We start from the raw sequence: 12,374 nt of genomic DNA on the forward strand, positions 1-12,374 counted from the left end.
TGAGTGAGTGAGTGAGTGAGGTGCTGTTTACATTGTACTACGCAAGTCCTGAGCCAAAGTCAAACGAGAAAGAACTTGTTTGAAAGGATGCTGTCATTCCTTATCCAGTCTGAAAAGCACAGGGGGAGGGTCTAGCAGCTGGAAAGAGGAAGCCTGAGTAAGAGGGAGAGAGAGACACAGAAAAGGCACAAGTTACCATTACTGGCAACTGGAACAAGAGGAACCAAGCAACAAGAAAAGAGTTGGAAGTAAAAAGGGGGGAAGAACCACTTCAAGTGCATTATTACCACGGTGAGTGCCTTTGTAATTAAGTAAGCCGAAAAGGAAGTGGTGTGTGCTTTTTTTTTTCCTTTCTTTTTTGGGTGTTTTAGGACACGCTGACACAAGTTACCAAATAAGGACAACTCTTGTGTCAGTTTAGGATTCTGCAGCTTGTCTTCATGCGGCACACATGTTGTTAACCTTTTAAGTGGCTTAAGCACTCATGGTATTCTATACGTGTTTTAAACTCGAGTGTACCTCTTGGTTCTTGTGCTATTTCGCTTTAACAGAATCACAAGATCAGTTCAGTAGTTCGCTCCCAGCTGATGGACATCGACGATAAAAGGGCGGCTATGCGGAAGCAACCAACCTAGCAAGAAAAACCAAAAAGTTGACTCGGTTAGCTTAGCGCGCTAGCTGCGGTGCTTTCAAGCTTTCGTTTAATTCAAACATTTGAGGAATTGTTTCACCGGAGTCCCTTTCGCCACCTTGGTCCGGACTAGCTTGCCGCGGCTCGGCTGTTAGTGGGCGTGCTGGTGGTCTTACTCAGCTAAGCTAACGTGACCGCCGTTGCCTCGACTTGAGTGACAGCCCGGCTGAGATTGCGTGGAAGCCGGCGGCGCTGGCAGGTGAGTGGCGGCCGCTGTGACTTGAGCTGTCAGGCGAGCATTTGTCTTGCTTTGACTACACCGCAGCCCGCTTAGAATACCGACGAATTAACATTCGTCAAGCTTAAACTGAACCTTTTTGTCTTCGGTGAATCTAGCTTTTAGGGTTTGGTGGTTTTTATGCACCTGACCTAGCTAGCTAGTGTTCCTGCTTGCCACGCTACAATGTTAGCCATCTGTAGCTTTACCTTCTATTACTACCTGATCTATCGCTTAATATACACTTGAATGTGCTCGATGGCATAACCTGCTATATTAATTTATGTCATCAGTGGTTGCCCAGGTGTTCTTATTTGTATTCACCAGTCAGCTATGGACATGGATGTTAATGAGGGGGAGATTAAAAGCTTTATTTGTACATCAAAGCTACCCCTATGTTTTGCAAACGTGTCCCCTTGGAACTGGAAGAAAAACAATATAGATGACGTCACAACATTCTGATTGGACGAGTCCAATTCTTTGAATTTACATTTATTTTTTTGTGGAACCTGTCCTCAGCTATTAGCTATAAAATGCACACATTGACGGGTTTTGTACTCTTTCTAAGATGCCACCAGAATGTACTGACTACATAAAATAGAAATTGGTGTCAGTGAAGTAGGTTGATGTGATAGCCATAAAAATGAGTGGCCTACTGATTACAGATGACTACAAGTTAAAAAAAAAGAAAAGAAAAAAGTACTGTCATTGCGATGACACATGCCGTGTATGCCACTGCTTCGCAACATGTAAAAGTACAAAATGATACTTTGCTATTAGCCATTTATTACATTTTTTTTTTTAACTTACAACAACTATTTAGCTTTAGTTATTGTGCATTGGGCATCTAGATGAACAATTATGCCAACAGTGCTCCGGACCTTTTGCTGTTGAACACCCTGCTTTCTCTCAACGCCACACGGAGTCTCGCCAGCCAATCAGATGTTTCCTGGACTCTTCCCTGACATTGCTGTTGGCGGTTTGGCTGCCAGTAGCCCAACACAATGACTCCTTAAGTCTACTCGCCTTACAAGGCACGAGGAGTTTGTTTGGGTTGCATTTTAAGGTGTTGCAGAAAGAGCAGCTACATATTTGATTATGTGTATTTTTCAGCAAATGCATGCAGTTATACAGTAACATTTACAAGTAGGTAGGGATGGAGATTCACAAATATGTGAGGATGTTCTGTACATCCAGTCACCTTGATCTTTGAGGAAAATGTTGAAATATAATTGCAACTGACATTTAGCATTTATGTGGCTATCCGTCTGACATCCTCACTCCATACCATGTATGCTATTGTTTACAGATGGAGGATCGAGCCCCAAGCCAAAGCGTCGTTGCTAACAAACAAACTAAAGCGAGAAAGCAGTTGTGGTTTAGTTTTGAGGTCATTGCAGCGCTTCTGCCTGACAGGATGTTGTGTGAATCGTGACTATATGAAGATGTGGAGAAGATTTGTGAATGGCTGAACACATGGTTGCTTTTCTGGTGAATTCTTCTTTTAATTGCAGCCTCGACAAGTTGAGACGCACACAAACTATTTACAGCCTTCGATCACGGCGTTGTACTTTTTCTGTTTTGTATATCAAGAGAGTTGGAAAACGCGGCTTTGCTCCGATTGGCACAAGGCCGTTTGGATGCACATTGCTTTAATTATTCATCTCAGTGTGATCAGAGGCGGAGCACAGCACGGGTGCTCAATGGATGTCTAGTGACCTGTGAGATTGCGTCTCCAAAGGCTTGTTTGTCACCGCATTAGTGACCTAGACACACTTTCCCACAAATGAGGTTGTGCTATTTACATCGGAACAATAGATTTATATCCTAAACATACTTTCGCACACTTTTACAATCATTGTAGCCACTTAGATGAGAAATGTTGAATATGCGTAGGAGAGAAAAAAAAGAAGAAAAAAAACTTATCAAGCAGCCATATTATGTGTTGCTGAGGATTTGGAGAGACGTGAGGCCATCAGCACTTGATAGCTTTGCCGTTTTTGTAGCTTGTTTTCTCATTTAGTGTCATGCACCATTAAAACACAAAGATAAACAGTAGGCATCCATTTATCCAAGCGTGTAACAGAAATGAAGCCAAATAGAATGGCTTCTACTTCAACAGATACTTGAGTCTTTCTTCCTCTGACATTGCAAACAAATATACAACCACATCTGGCAGTTTACAGAATAAGTGCCTCCTCAAATCATGATACAAAGAACAATAAAACAAACCCCCCCCCAAAAAATCTGTATTTATGTGACACAAACATGTCTGTCTGCTCCTCCTCTGGGATGGAGCGGAGACGTCCTGTTTCCAGAGGCTGAAAACCAGACCTCAACTGAGCACACGCTGATCTCCGGGCTCTGGTCTGGTTGTGAGCGTATCGTTCCCTTTGCCCTTGGCTTGCCAATCGACATTGGAGCAGCGTTGCACAATTGCCACCTGGCAAGACGTTTTTCTGCTCCCGACCGCAGCTCAGTGCCACTTCTTGAAAAAACACACAGCAAAAAGGCCTGCTACCGCCACCACTGAAGAAAAAGGCGAACTCCTATAGCAGGCATTCGCGCAAAGCCGGAGAAAGTCTGTTTTTGAGGGCTGCACTGTAACTGCATCAAAAGCTCGATTTGGCGGATGCTTTCGAATGATCAACTTTACCCGTAGCTATTCTACAAATGGCACATATTAAGCCGAATGACGAAGTTGATACCATTAAAGCTTTTTTTTTTGTCTCTGAAGCAAATTGACTCTGCAGTCTGGTACAGAAAAAAACTCTTGCCAAGTGTGAATTTGCAGTCTAAACTGTCAAATGCTGATGGCCTCACGTCCGGATGATATATTAAAAAATAATAAAAAAAAAAAAAAGCACAGTATTGCGACTTTTAGAGCATGCTGTTCTTAATTACTAGCCGTTTTTGAACCACTTTCTTTAAGATCGTGGGCAACTCGTCTACCTCATCCCTGAGGCCGTAGCTCCGAAAACAAGACGAGATAACCTTTTGTCGCACGGTGGGAAAATTTGAGACTAACTGAGTGTTTGCGTGAAACCTTCCCCATTGACAACTAACAGATCATCTAGAGTAGGGATGGACCGATTATCGGCTGGGCCGATATTCAGCATTTTGACGAATATCGGCGTCAGCCATTTTGAAGAATCATTGGACCGATAATAGATCCATTAAAAAAAACACTTAGTGTTCACTTCAGGGAACGAATTACCGGGTATTTACATTTTCTGAGATGCTGCTGACTCTGGGAAATCTCTGCACTTTCTGTTTTTGTTTGAAAATGTAAATTAAAACCAAGATAAGTACAATTTTACTACTCGAGATATTTTTGAAATTTTCGCAAACTTTACTTACTGTAGATAACAATAGGGAGCTACTGTATTTATTTAAGTTTTTATTTAACTTTTGAAGACATGCTACTGCCCCAGGGAGATCCCTGAGTCTATTGATTATGATTTTTTTTAACTCCAATATTCTATGAACCCTAAAAAGTTGCGTAATAAACATAGGAGCTGGAGTTTCTATTTTTTTTAAATTTTGATGCCAATATTTTCCCTTTTAGTGAAAATGAATATCGGCATCCTTGACTACTAATAATCGGTATCGGCCCTGAAAAAAAAAAACATATCGGTCGATCTCTAATCTAGAGTATGTCTCAAAGCAGTTGTCTTTGCTCAAAGCTCACGTGGAATCTTGGGATTGCTGACTCTTGTTAATTAAAGTGTAAAAGTTATAATAATGATCTTGCTTTGCAGTTGAGCGTCGCCCGGTTGCCCTTTTTAGATCGTACATGCTCACGGTGTAGTATTTTCTCTCTTCCAATGTACAGTACCACCAAGCAATTCAGTCATGTCAAAGGTATGCTACAGTCAGAATAGTTAATAGCATACAATTTGGGCTACGGCTCCGCGGTAAGACCGTGTCATGGTGTCCTACGTTGGAGCCGGAGAGGGGAAATGAGAGCAAGTGACGTCTTTACAGTTCAAGTAAAAAGGGAACTGCAGGGTGAGGAACATAAAAATATTATGGATGAGATTAGCCATTGCCAAAAAGTTCCTCATTTGGGTATTGCAAAGCTTAAGTCAGCACAGATGGAGGGCCGTTGCTCGGGGGGGGGGGGGGGGGGGGGCAAAACAGCACAGAAGGTGATGTCATCGCGCTGTAATGCAACATTTCTCTCCACCGCAAAAGGGTCTCGCTCACATCTCGACGATCAAGTTTCAAGACCGATTAGCCGCGTTGGGGTCGACGTTGTTCTAATCCCCGTCAGACTGTACCAAGGAACACATGCAACCCGTTAGCGCCGTGAATTGACGTGAATTATTGCGAGCACTAATGGCGCTGGTCCCTTGGAAGCAAAGTATCACAAATACACATTTTGTAGCCGTTTGTGTCACGCTACATGAAGAGTAGGTCCATTTCTATAGCTCTTTGACTGCCAGACGTTTTCAGAAAAGGGATGCCGTGGGTGCCAGCCGATTTTAAGCATTTTGACTGATCTTTCAAGGTCCATAGAAAATTATGTGTTTGGACTATGGAAACACACATACTGCTAAAACAAGATTGGACTCTCATCTTCCATCAGAAAAAAAAAGTTTGTTTCTACCTTATTCCGTTTTTGAGTAATCAACAATAGAAAATGGTTAGTTTCACCTGTTTTGAAAAAAACGTCTTTTAACGTCTTTGGCACTCCTCCATTGGATTTTACGAAACGTTATTTAACGTTTTTGGCAGTCAAAGAGTTAAGAGCCAGCTGTTATTGCTCTAAACATGGCTGCAAGCGGGGGGTTTTTTTAGTGTAACGTAAGTATTTTATACTTACCGCAACAGGTCAATCTGTGCAGGCTAGTACATACATGAGGGTCCGTTTACAAAAGGACAAGCAAGTAAAATGGGAATAAAACGGCAACATGGCCACGTTCCAACAATATTGTATTTTTTATGTGATCAGATATGCTCGCCCTTGCTCGTGGCCTCTGTATATTCAGATTTTTATTTTTTTTACTCAGTACTTTATTTCAATGATGTCATACAGGAAACACATTTCAAACAAACACAATGTGATCATACTTTAAGAAAGTAGCTTAGCTAGCAATACTATCCAGACAGAAAACAAAACGTGACGAGGCCATTTTTCTTTTAACTGAATTGCTCTTTTGGAATTATTCAACCGTAAAAAACATAAACTTCAGTCCAGATTAATGGGAGATTGCACATTCATAAATGGGTGTTTTTCACTTTGACTTCTGCTTCCTCGTTGACACCGTTTTTAGTTTTCTTTCATTCACCAAAGTGCTATCGTCATGATGAGTCAATGAGTGGGAAAAAATGAAATGATTTTGTTCACAACAGAACCTGTCCGGTCTAAACAGAACAACATTGTCGAGACGATGTCCATTCTTTAAAAAATGACAGCAAAAGCAGAAATATGCCATTGTGGACGCTCGGTTTACACTTTGACATAACCTAACACACATTTCCTCCATTTTAATGTGATATTGGCAACATTGAGGCTTTTCAACGACTTCCGCTTTGTGTAAGCAACCACTTAATAGGCCTTGAATTTGTGTTTTTTTTTTTGTTCAGTCCGATGCATGATACATTCAGTTTGTACAAGTTGTAGTAGGTCATGTAACCTATAATGGTGGAAATTGTGTTCAAATCTCATTTGTAATATCTTGCTTTTTGGTCAGGGTTCTGTAGACACGGCTTTGTGTAGCAATGGCACTTTCGATATGGATGAGGGAGATTCCACCTAAGTCTTAATGCGACGTGGTTTGGCTTTCACGTCAGGGAAACTCGTTATGCAATACTTGCAGAGCTCTGTTTTTTTTTTGTTTTTTTTTTTGTCTTGTCAGAACTTGAAGTGTATCTTGTGCGCCTTGACAAAAAAAATGTAAATGAGCTTACCAAAGTTCTCTCTGGTATTCTTCAGGTTAAGGTCATCAAAGTGCAGCAAAAATAACAGAAGAATGTGCCAACTCATCGTCAGTTAACAACAGTGCCTTGAACGGAGCGTTGGTTAAGAGGCCTGACCGGGCTAGTGTGTGTTTGTAGAAATGACTTTATTTGCGTGTTAACTAAAGGTCATGTTTGGGACTGGTGGTCTTCGGGGAAATATATTCAGACTTTGTGTGGAATCCCTGTAAGTTTAACATCAAGCACATGTGAGGTGAATACTTGAGCCGACCCACTTTTCTTGACGCACCTGGCACGCTAATGTTAGCTATAGATCCGTGACCCGACCGGGACTGTGATTGATTATGTCGCCATAAACAACTGCGTGATACATATTGTAAGCTGTTGCTGCAGTCTGTCGCGTCTGCTCCGTGCGCACGGTCCAGTGCTAATGGACTCATTCATTTTCTGTCATTACACCGACGTCCATTTGCGTCCACTCTTGTGTTCACTGAATCTGGAACACAATTATTTTTGTTGTTGTTGCATGTTTCTTATATGGATATTTTATTCAAACCTGATCTAATTCACCGCAGGTCATAATATTAGACTCAACTTAAGTATGTTTATCCAAAATATTCTTGACCTCGTTAAGAACACAAAAGATATATTGTGGTGCTTTGAGATTCATTCATTCAATGCAAGTCTAGCTGTTATGTCTAATTTGGCCACCGGGGGGCAGTATAACACAGTCTCGAAGACTCATACAAAAAATAATTTCTCAACTACTGTAAGTGAACTAGTTAGCTGAATTAGTTTTCGCAATAGATATGGAATATATGCCCGATGACTATGAAGTTAGTTCCGTTAGCCCGTGTTTGACATTTTGTATTGTTTGTCAGTCTTAAGCTAGCTGTCAGACAAAGCGTATATGGTGTCAACAGGGATGTGATTTTTCCGCTAATTCGCGGAATTCCGTATTTTTTATTCCCCCCCCCCCCCCCCACACACACAAAAAAAAAATCAATTTTTTTTTTTTGGGTAGTTCATTGTGTATGCACATGACTCCGACAGATAACATCTTCTGCTATAACAAAGACATTTGTGGTATGCTCTAATATGAGTTACTTTTCATTTGGTCATGATACAATTATTTGTTCATGAAATTTGAACTCTTCAACATTATTTATGTGTTAACTTAGTAATCACATTAGTTAGATATGATGATATTCTCAGTGATAGTTTTTAAAAGCAAAGGCAGGCCAATGTTTTTGAATGTGACTGATTTTGAGTTGACTAAAACTGCCATTTTATATGGGATAGTTCAATATACATTGAAAATTTATGCTGTTGTTTTGTCTATTTCTTTGTCATGTGAGTGCATTGAAAGTACTTAAAAACACGGACCCTGGACCTAGCTGGGTGCCAGCGGCCCCCAGACCCCCGGCTAAATTTTCAGATAATTTCACTTTGGTCAAATCACATCCCTGTGTCAAGTTACCATTGTGTTTATAAAAATTCAATAATGAAACCACATCATCTAACAGCAAACTACATGTATTGTTTTGTGTTTCATGTGCGTCATCATCCTCAGGTCAGTGTTCAGAAGATGGACAGCTCAGGCAGCAGCAAGCCGGTGATGGTGACGTCGTCCCTCAACTTCAAAGTCACCACGCCGTCCTTCTACAACCAGCCAAAGAAATTCGCCTCGGTGGCCCCGCCGCGGCCCAAAAGCTTGACGCCTCCCTCTGCGCCTTCGCCGACGCCGATGCCCGTGGGCACGGGCGTGATCGGACGTGTCGGAGATCTGCCCCCGCCGCCCCCCTCGCTGTGTGATGGTATTTGAAATTTTTATGTGATTTTTTGGGTTTAGCCAATCAGGACAGACGCAGGCGATTGTAACCCAAGAGCAGGAACGCGCTTGACTGTGTGCACTTAGTGGTTGTAACATTTCGGACTCTTAAAGACTGAAAGAATTGATTAGCAGCCGATTGTGAGCGTTTACTTCATTGTTAACGCAACAAAATGAGGTGGTGGTGTAATTAGCCACCTTCCCTCAGGTTTTCTGAAATGTGCTTAACTCATTCACTGCCATTGACGGCTATAGACGTCAAAAATTCATTTGAACTATTTCTATTAGTTTATTTTTTTCCACTTTTGTTAACAAGAGCATGAAAAACTTTTTTTTTTATTGCACATTTAGAACAGATATAAAATTTGTGATTAATCGTGAGTTAACTAGTGAAGTCATGCGATTAATCACGATTAAAAATGTTATCGCCTGATGCCCCTAGTTTTTAACTCATTCACTGCCATTGACGGCTATAGACGTCAAAAATTCATTTGAACTATTTCTATTAGTTTAACATTTTTTTCCCAATTTTGCTAACAAGAGTTTGAAAAAGATTTGTTTTACTACACATTTAGAACAGATATAAAATTTGTGATTAATCGTTAGTTAACTAGTGAAGTCGTGATTAATTACAATTTTTAAAAAATGAATCACCCGATGCCCCTAATTAAAAATAAAATAAAATAAGGGGCGTCAAACGATTAAAATTTGTATTTGTAATTAATCGCATCGTAAAATTATTTTAAAAATCTAGGTTTTCATACTCTTGTTAGCAAAAGTGGAAAAAATGTTAATCTAATAGAAATAGTTCAAATTAATTGTTGACGTCTATAGCCGTCAATGGCAGTGAATGAGTTAATGTTGAACCTTATGGAGATTTTTTTTGTTTCCTTTTCCTCTAATCTTGGGTTGTGGATGCCTTACGAAAGATAGTAGCCACTTTTCAGGGCTGCGTTTGAAAATAGCCTTTACCTCAGGATAGCCTTGTGACATCATCAGCCTTCAACCGCAACCGCTAAAATCCCGCCACGTTTTTCCGCCTCTCAATGGGCGTTGGCACGATGATGTCACATGATCGCATCTATGACCTTGGCCGTTGTAATATGTAATTTAATTTGCTCCCCCAACCCCCCCCCCCCCATATTGTCCCCAGATTTCCCACCCCCTCCTCCTTCCCCTCCAATGGATGACGAGTTGCCGGCCCCTCCCCCCGAATGCCAGATCACACCTCTCGGCACGGACGCCCCCCCGCCGGCCTTCCCGGCTCCGCCCCCCGTCGCAGATGACCTTCCCCCACCGGCCGCCCCCGACGAGAGTGCCCGGTTGGCAAGCCTCCCGACGCCCCCCTCCTCCTCCCCCGCCACCTCCACCTGCCGCCACCGGGTTTCCTAGCGCCTTTGGGCACCCTCAGGTAAGCCAGGGCGGGACTCCTCGTCATATCACAACTTTTATTAAGGACACACACTGAGTCTGAGGCCATAAAATGACATTAAAAAAAACAATAATATATACTATACTGTATATTTAAATCAAGGCTCGAAAGTAGGACTGAAGTAATTACTACTGTTTGTCTACTGCTTAAGATGACTAATGAGAGATACAGAATAAAAAAATTTGTACAGTCTTATTTTAAAAAAAAAATTCTGTCAATCTTTATATGTATGTAGTCCTTTTTGTGTGTATTAATGCTCTCTGTTTCCTTTCTATAATCCGTCTCTAACAGAGGCCTGTGACCAAGCAAACGAGTCTCGATAGGCAGATCGACTCTCTGACAGACATGCTTTCAGAAATGGAAACACGGTCGCCCTTCAAACCAAAGGTACAAAAGCAAAGGTGACGTTATCAACCCGATTAAGCGCAGGCTGTGAAACACAGTTAGGGGTTGACTCACCGGATGATAATAACGATGAGACTAGAAAAAGATTCGGACCGAGGAAGGAAGCAAAACAAAGGCTGGTCGGTCAGTGGAAATAATTTGGAGTTATGCCAGGTCCGGTTTTATGAGTCTCAGTTCAGGTGGAAAGCTCGATGATAAGTGAACTGCACACACAGCACGTCGGGTTGGCGAAAACAGCACACACAAAAAAAAAGAAGAGGAGACTCTTGCGGAGAGTGGAGCGTGAGAGTGCGATGGAGCCAGAATGTGCTGCCAGAGACCCAGCGAGAGGTCCATAAATGGAGTGTGTTTAGTCCAAGCGGGAGATGCACAACCAGGGCAGACTCATGTTTACTCCAAATCTACAAAATAAATGTCAGAAAGCTGAAGCCTTGTTGATAAGCTCCAAACGTGACGTGTACTGTTTGCTCTATCAAAGCGCCTCATTCAAAACTGTTGATGCGTTGCGGCGCCTTGTACGACCTTCCCCTGGTGCCTTTTTCATGATATTTTTTTTTACTGAATTCTGTGATTTGTTTCTAAATAATGTTTGAAGAGATATGTAAACTGAGATGAATGACAATAAGTATTTTCGGCATGCATTTCACAAATTAGCTGTTGTCTATAACCTAAAAATGCATCTTCCCTTCCAATAATAAGATAGCGGTTGCTTTAGAGCGCCTCGTTATCTGCGAGTGAGGGGAAATATTTTTGTATTCTTGATGATTTTTCCAGTTCTTCAGATTTGGAAAGATTGTTTAAAAACACACTTGTCTGTGTGAGTTGTGTCTTGAAATCGTTTTTTTACTTAATGAAATGTCTTCTGTGAATGTTTTGTTTCCGCAGTTGCCAAACCAATATTCTACTGCGCCGTCACCCAAGCCAGCCGGGCCCCCACCAACAGCCCCCAAGCCAGCCCTCTCTTTCCTCCCCCCTCCCGAGATGGGAGATCGGCCCCCTCCCGCACCCTGGGCAGAGGAACTGAAAGCGCGGACGAACCGACAGTCCAACCACAACTCGCCACCGCCACCAGTGGCCAAGTCCCCATTTGGAGCAAAAATCACCACTTCGTCCTCGTCACTGGCGAAAAAACTCAACCAGAACCTGAACCAGTCTCCCTATTCAGGCAGTGGGCCGCAGAAAACACCCCCCGCTTCGGGCACCAGCACTTTCCCCCCAGTTCCCGCCTCCCCGCCTGCACCCGCTGCTCCGCCAAACAATATGGCCGCTAATCACGTGAAGAGTCCTCAGTTTGCCAGTCAGAACCAAAACCCGCCTGTTGCCGTGCCTCCTCCCCAATTTAAGACCGTGGCATCTCCTCCACCTTCCTCCTTCAATCAGCCAATGAAATCTCCCCCTGCGGCCACGGTAGGTTCGGTGTACGTGTGTGTGTGTGAAAACAACAATTGTAGGAAAGGCAAAGAGGCAAAATTAGTATAAGGTGCATTTATGGGATTTTTTTTTCAATAGGTTTTAGGTGAACTAATGAACACACACTCACTCGCACGCACGCACATACACATAATCACCCACATACAAAAAAATAATAATAATAATAAAAATATTTAAAATAAATAAATAAATAAATAAATAAAAAATAAATAAAAAAAGGAGCGCAATGATGATGACATGTCAAATCGGTAAAATTACCAAATGAACAATACTGAGCTCTCCAGAAAAAAAAAAAAATAGTTTTCACCCATTTCAGCCAGATTATGCTGGGTGGACTTTTTTTGGACTAATGTTATCTTTTATAAGGGAAATCAAGTCAAAAATGTTCTTAATAATGTGTTTTAATAAGCCCCCACTAGTCTAAACGGCATTCTGATTAATA

The 12,374-nt window shown here is 41.9% G+C and overlaps 1 protein-coding gene across 1 annotated transcript in view; it reads left to right on the plus strand.

Moving 5' to 3' along the window:
• Positions 1-12,374, plus strand: part of zyx (zyxin) — an 18,205-nt gene continuing 5,831 nt past the window's right edge. The window contains 6 exon segments of the mRNA XM_077576328.1: positions 1-291; positions 8,407-8,650; positions 9,818-10,005; positions 10,007-10,075; positions 10,388-10,483; positions 11,387-11,908. Coding sequence (XP_077432454.1) covers positions 8,422-8,650; positions 9,818-10,005; positions 10,007-10,075; positions 10,388-10,483; positions 11,387-11,908 — 1,104 coding nt within the window. The 5' untranslated portion in view covers positions 1-291; positions 8,407-8,421.

Source organism: Vanacampus margaritifer, chromosome 9, assembly GCF_051991255.1.
Source record: "Vanacampus margaritifer isolate UIUO_Vmar chromosome 9, RoL_Vmar_1.0, whole genome shotgun sequence".
Lineage (NCBI taxonomy): Eukaryota > Metazoa > Chordata > Actinopteri > Syngnathiformes > Syngnathidae > Vanacampus > Vanacampus margaritifer.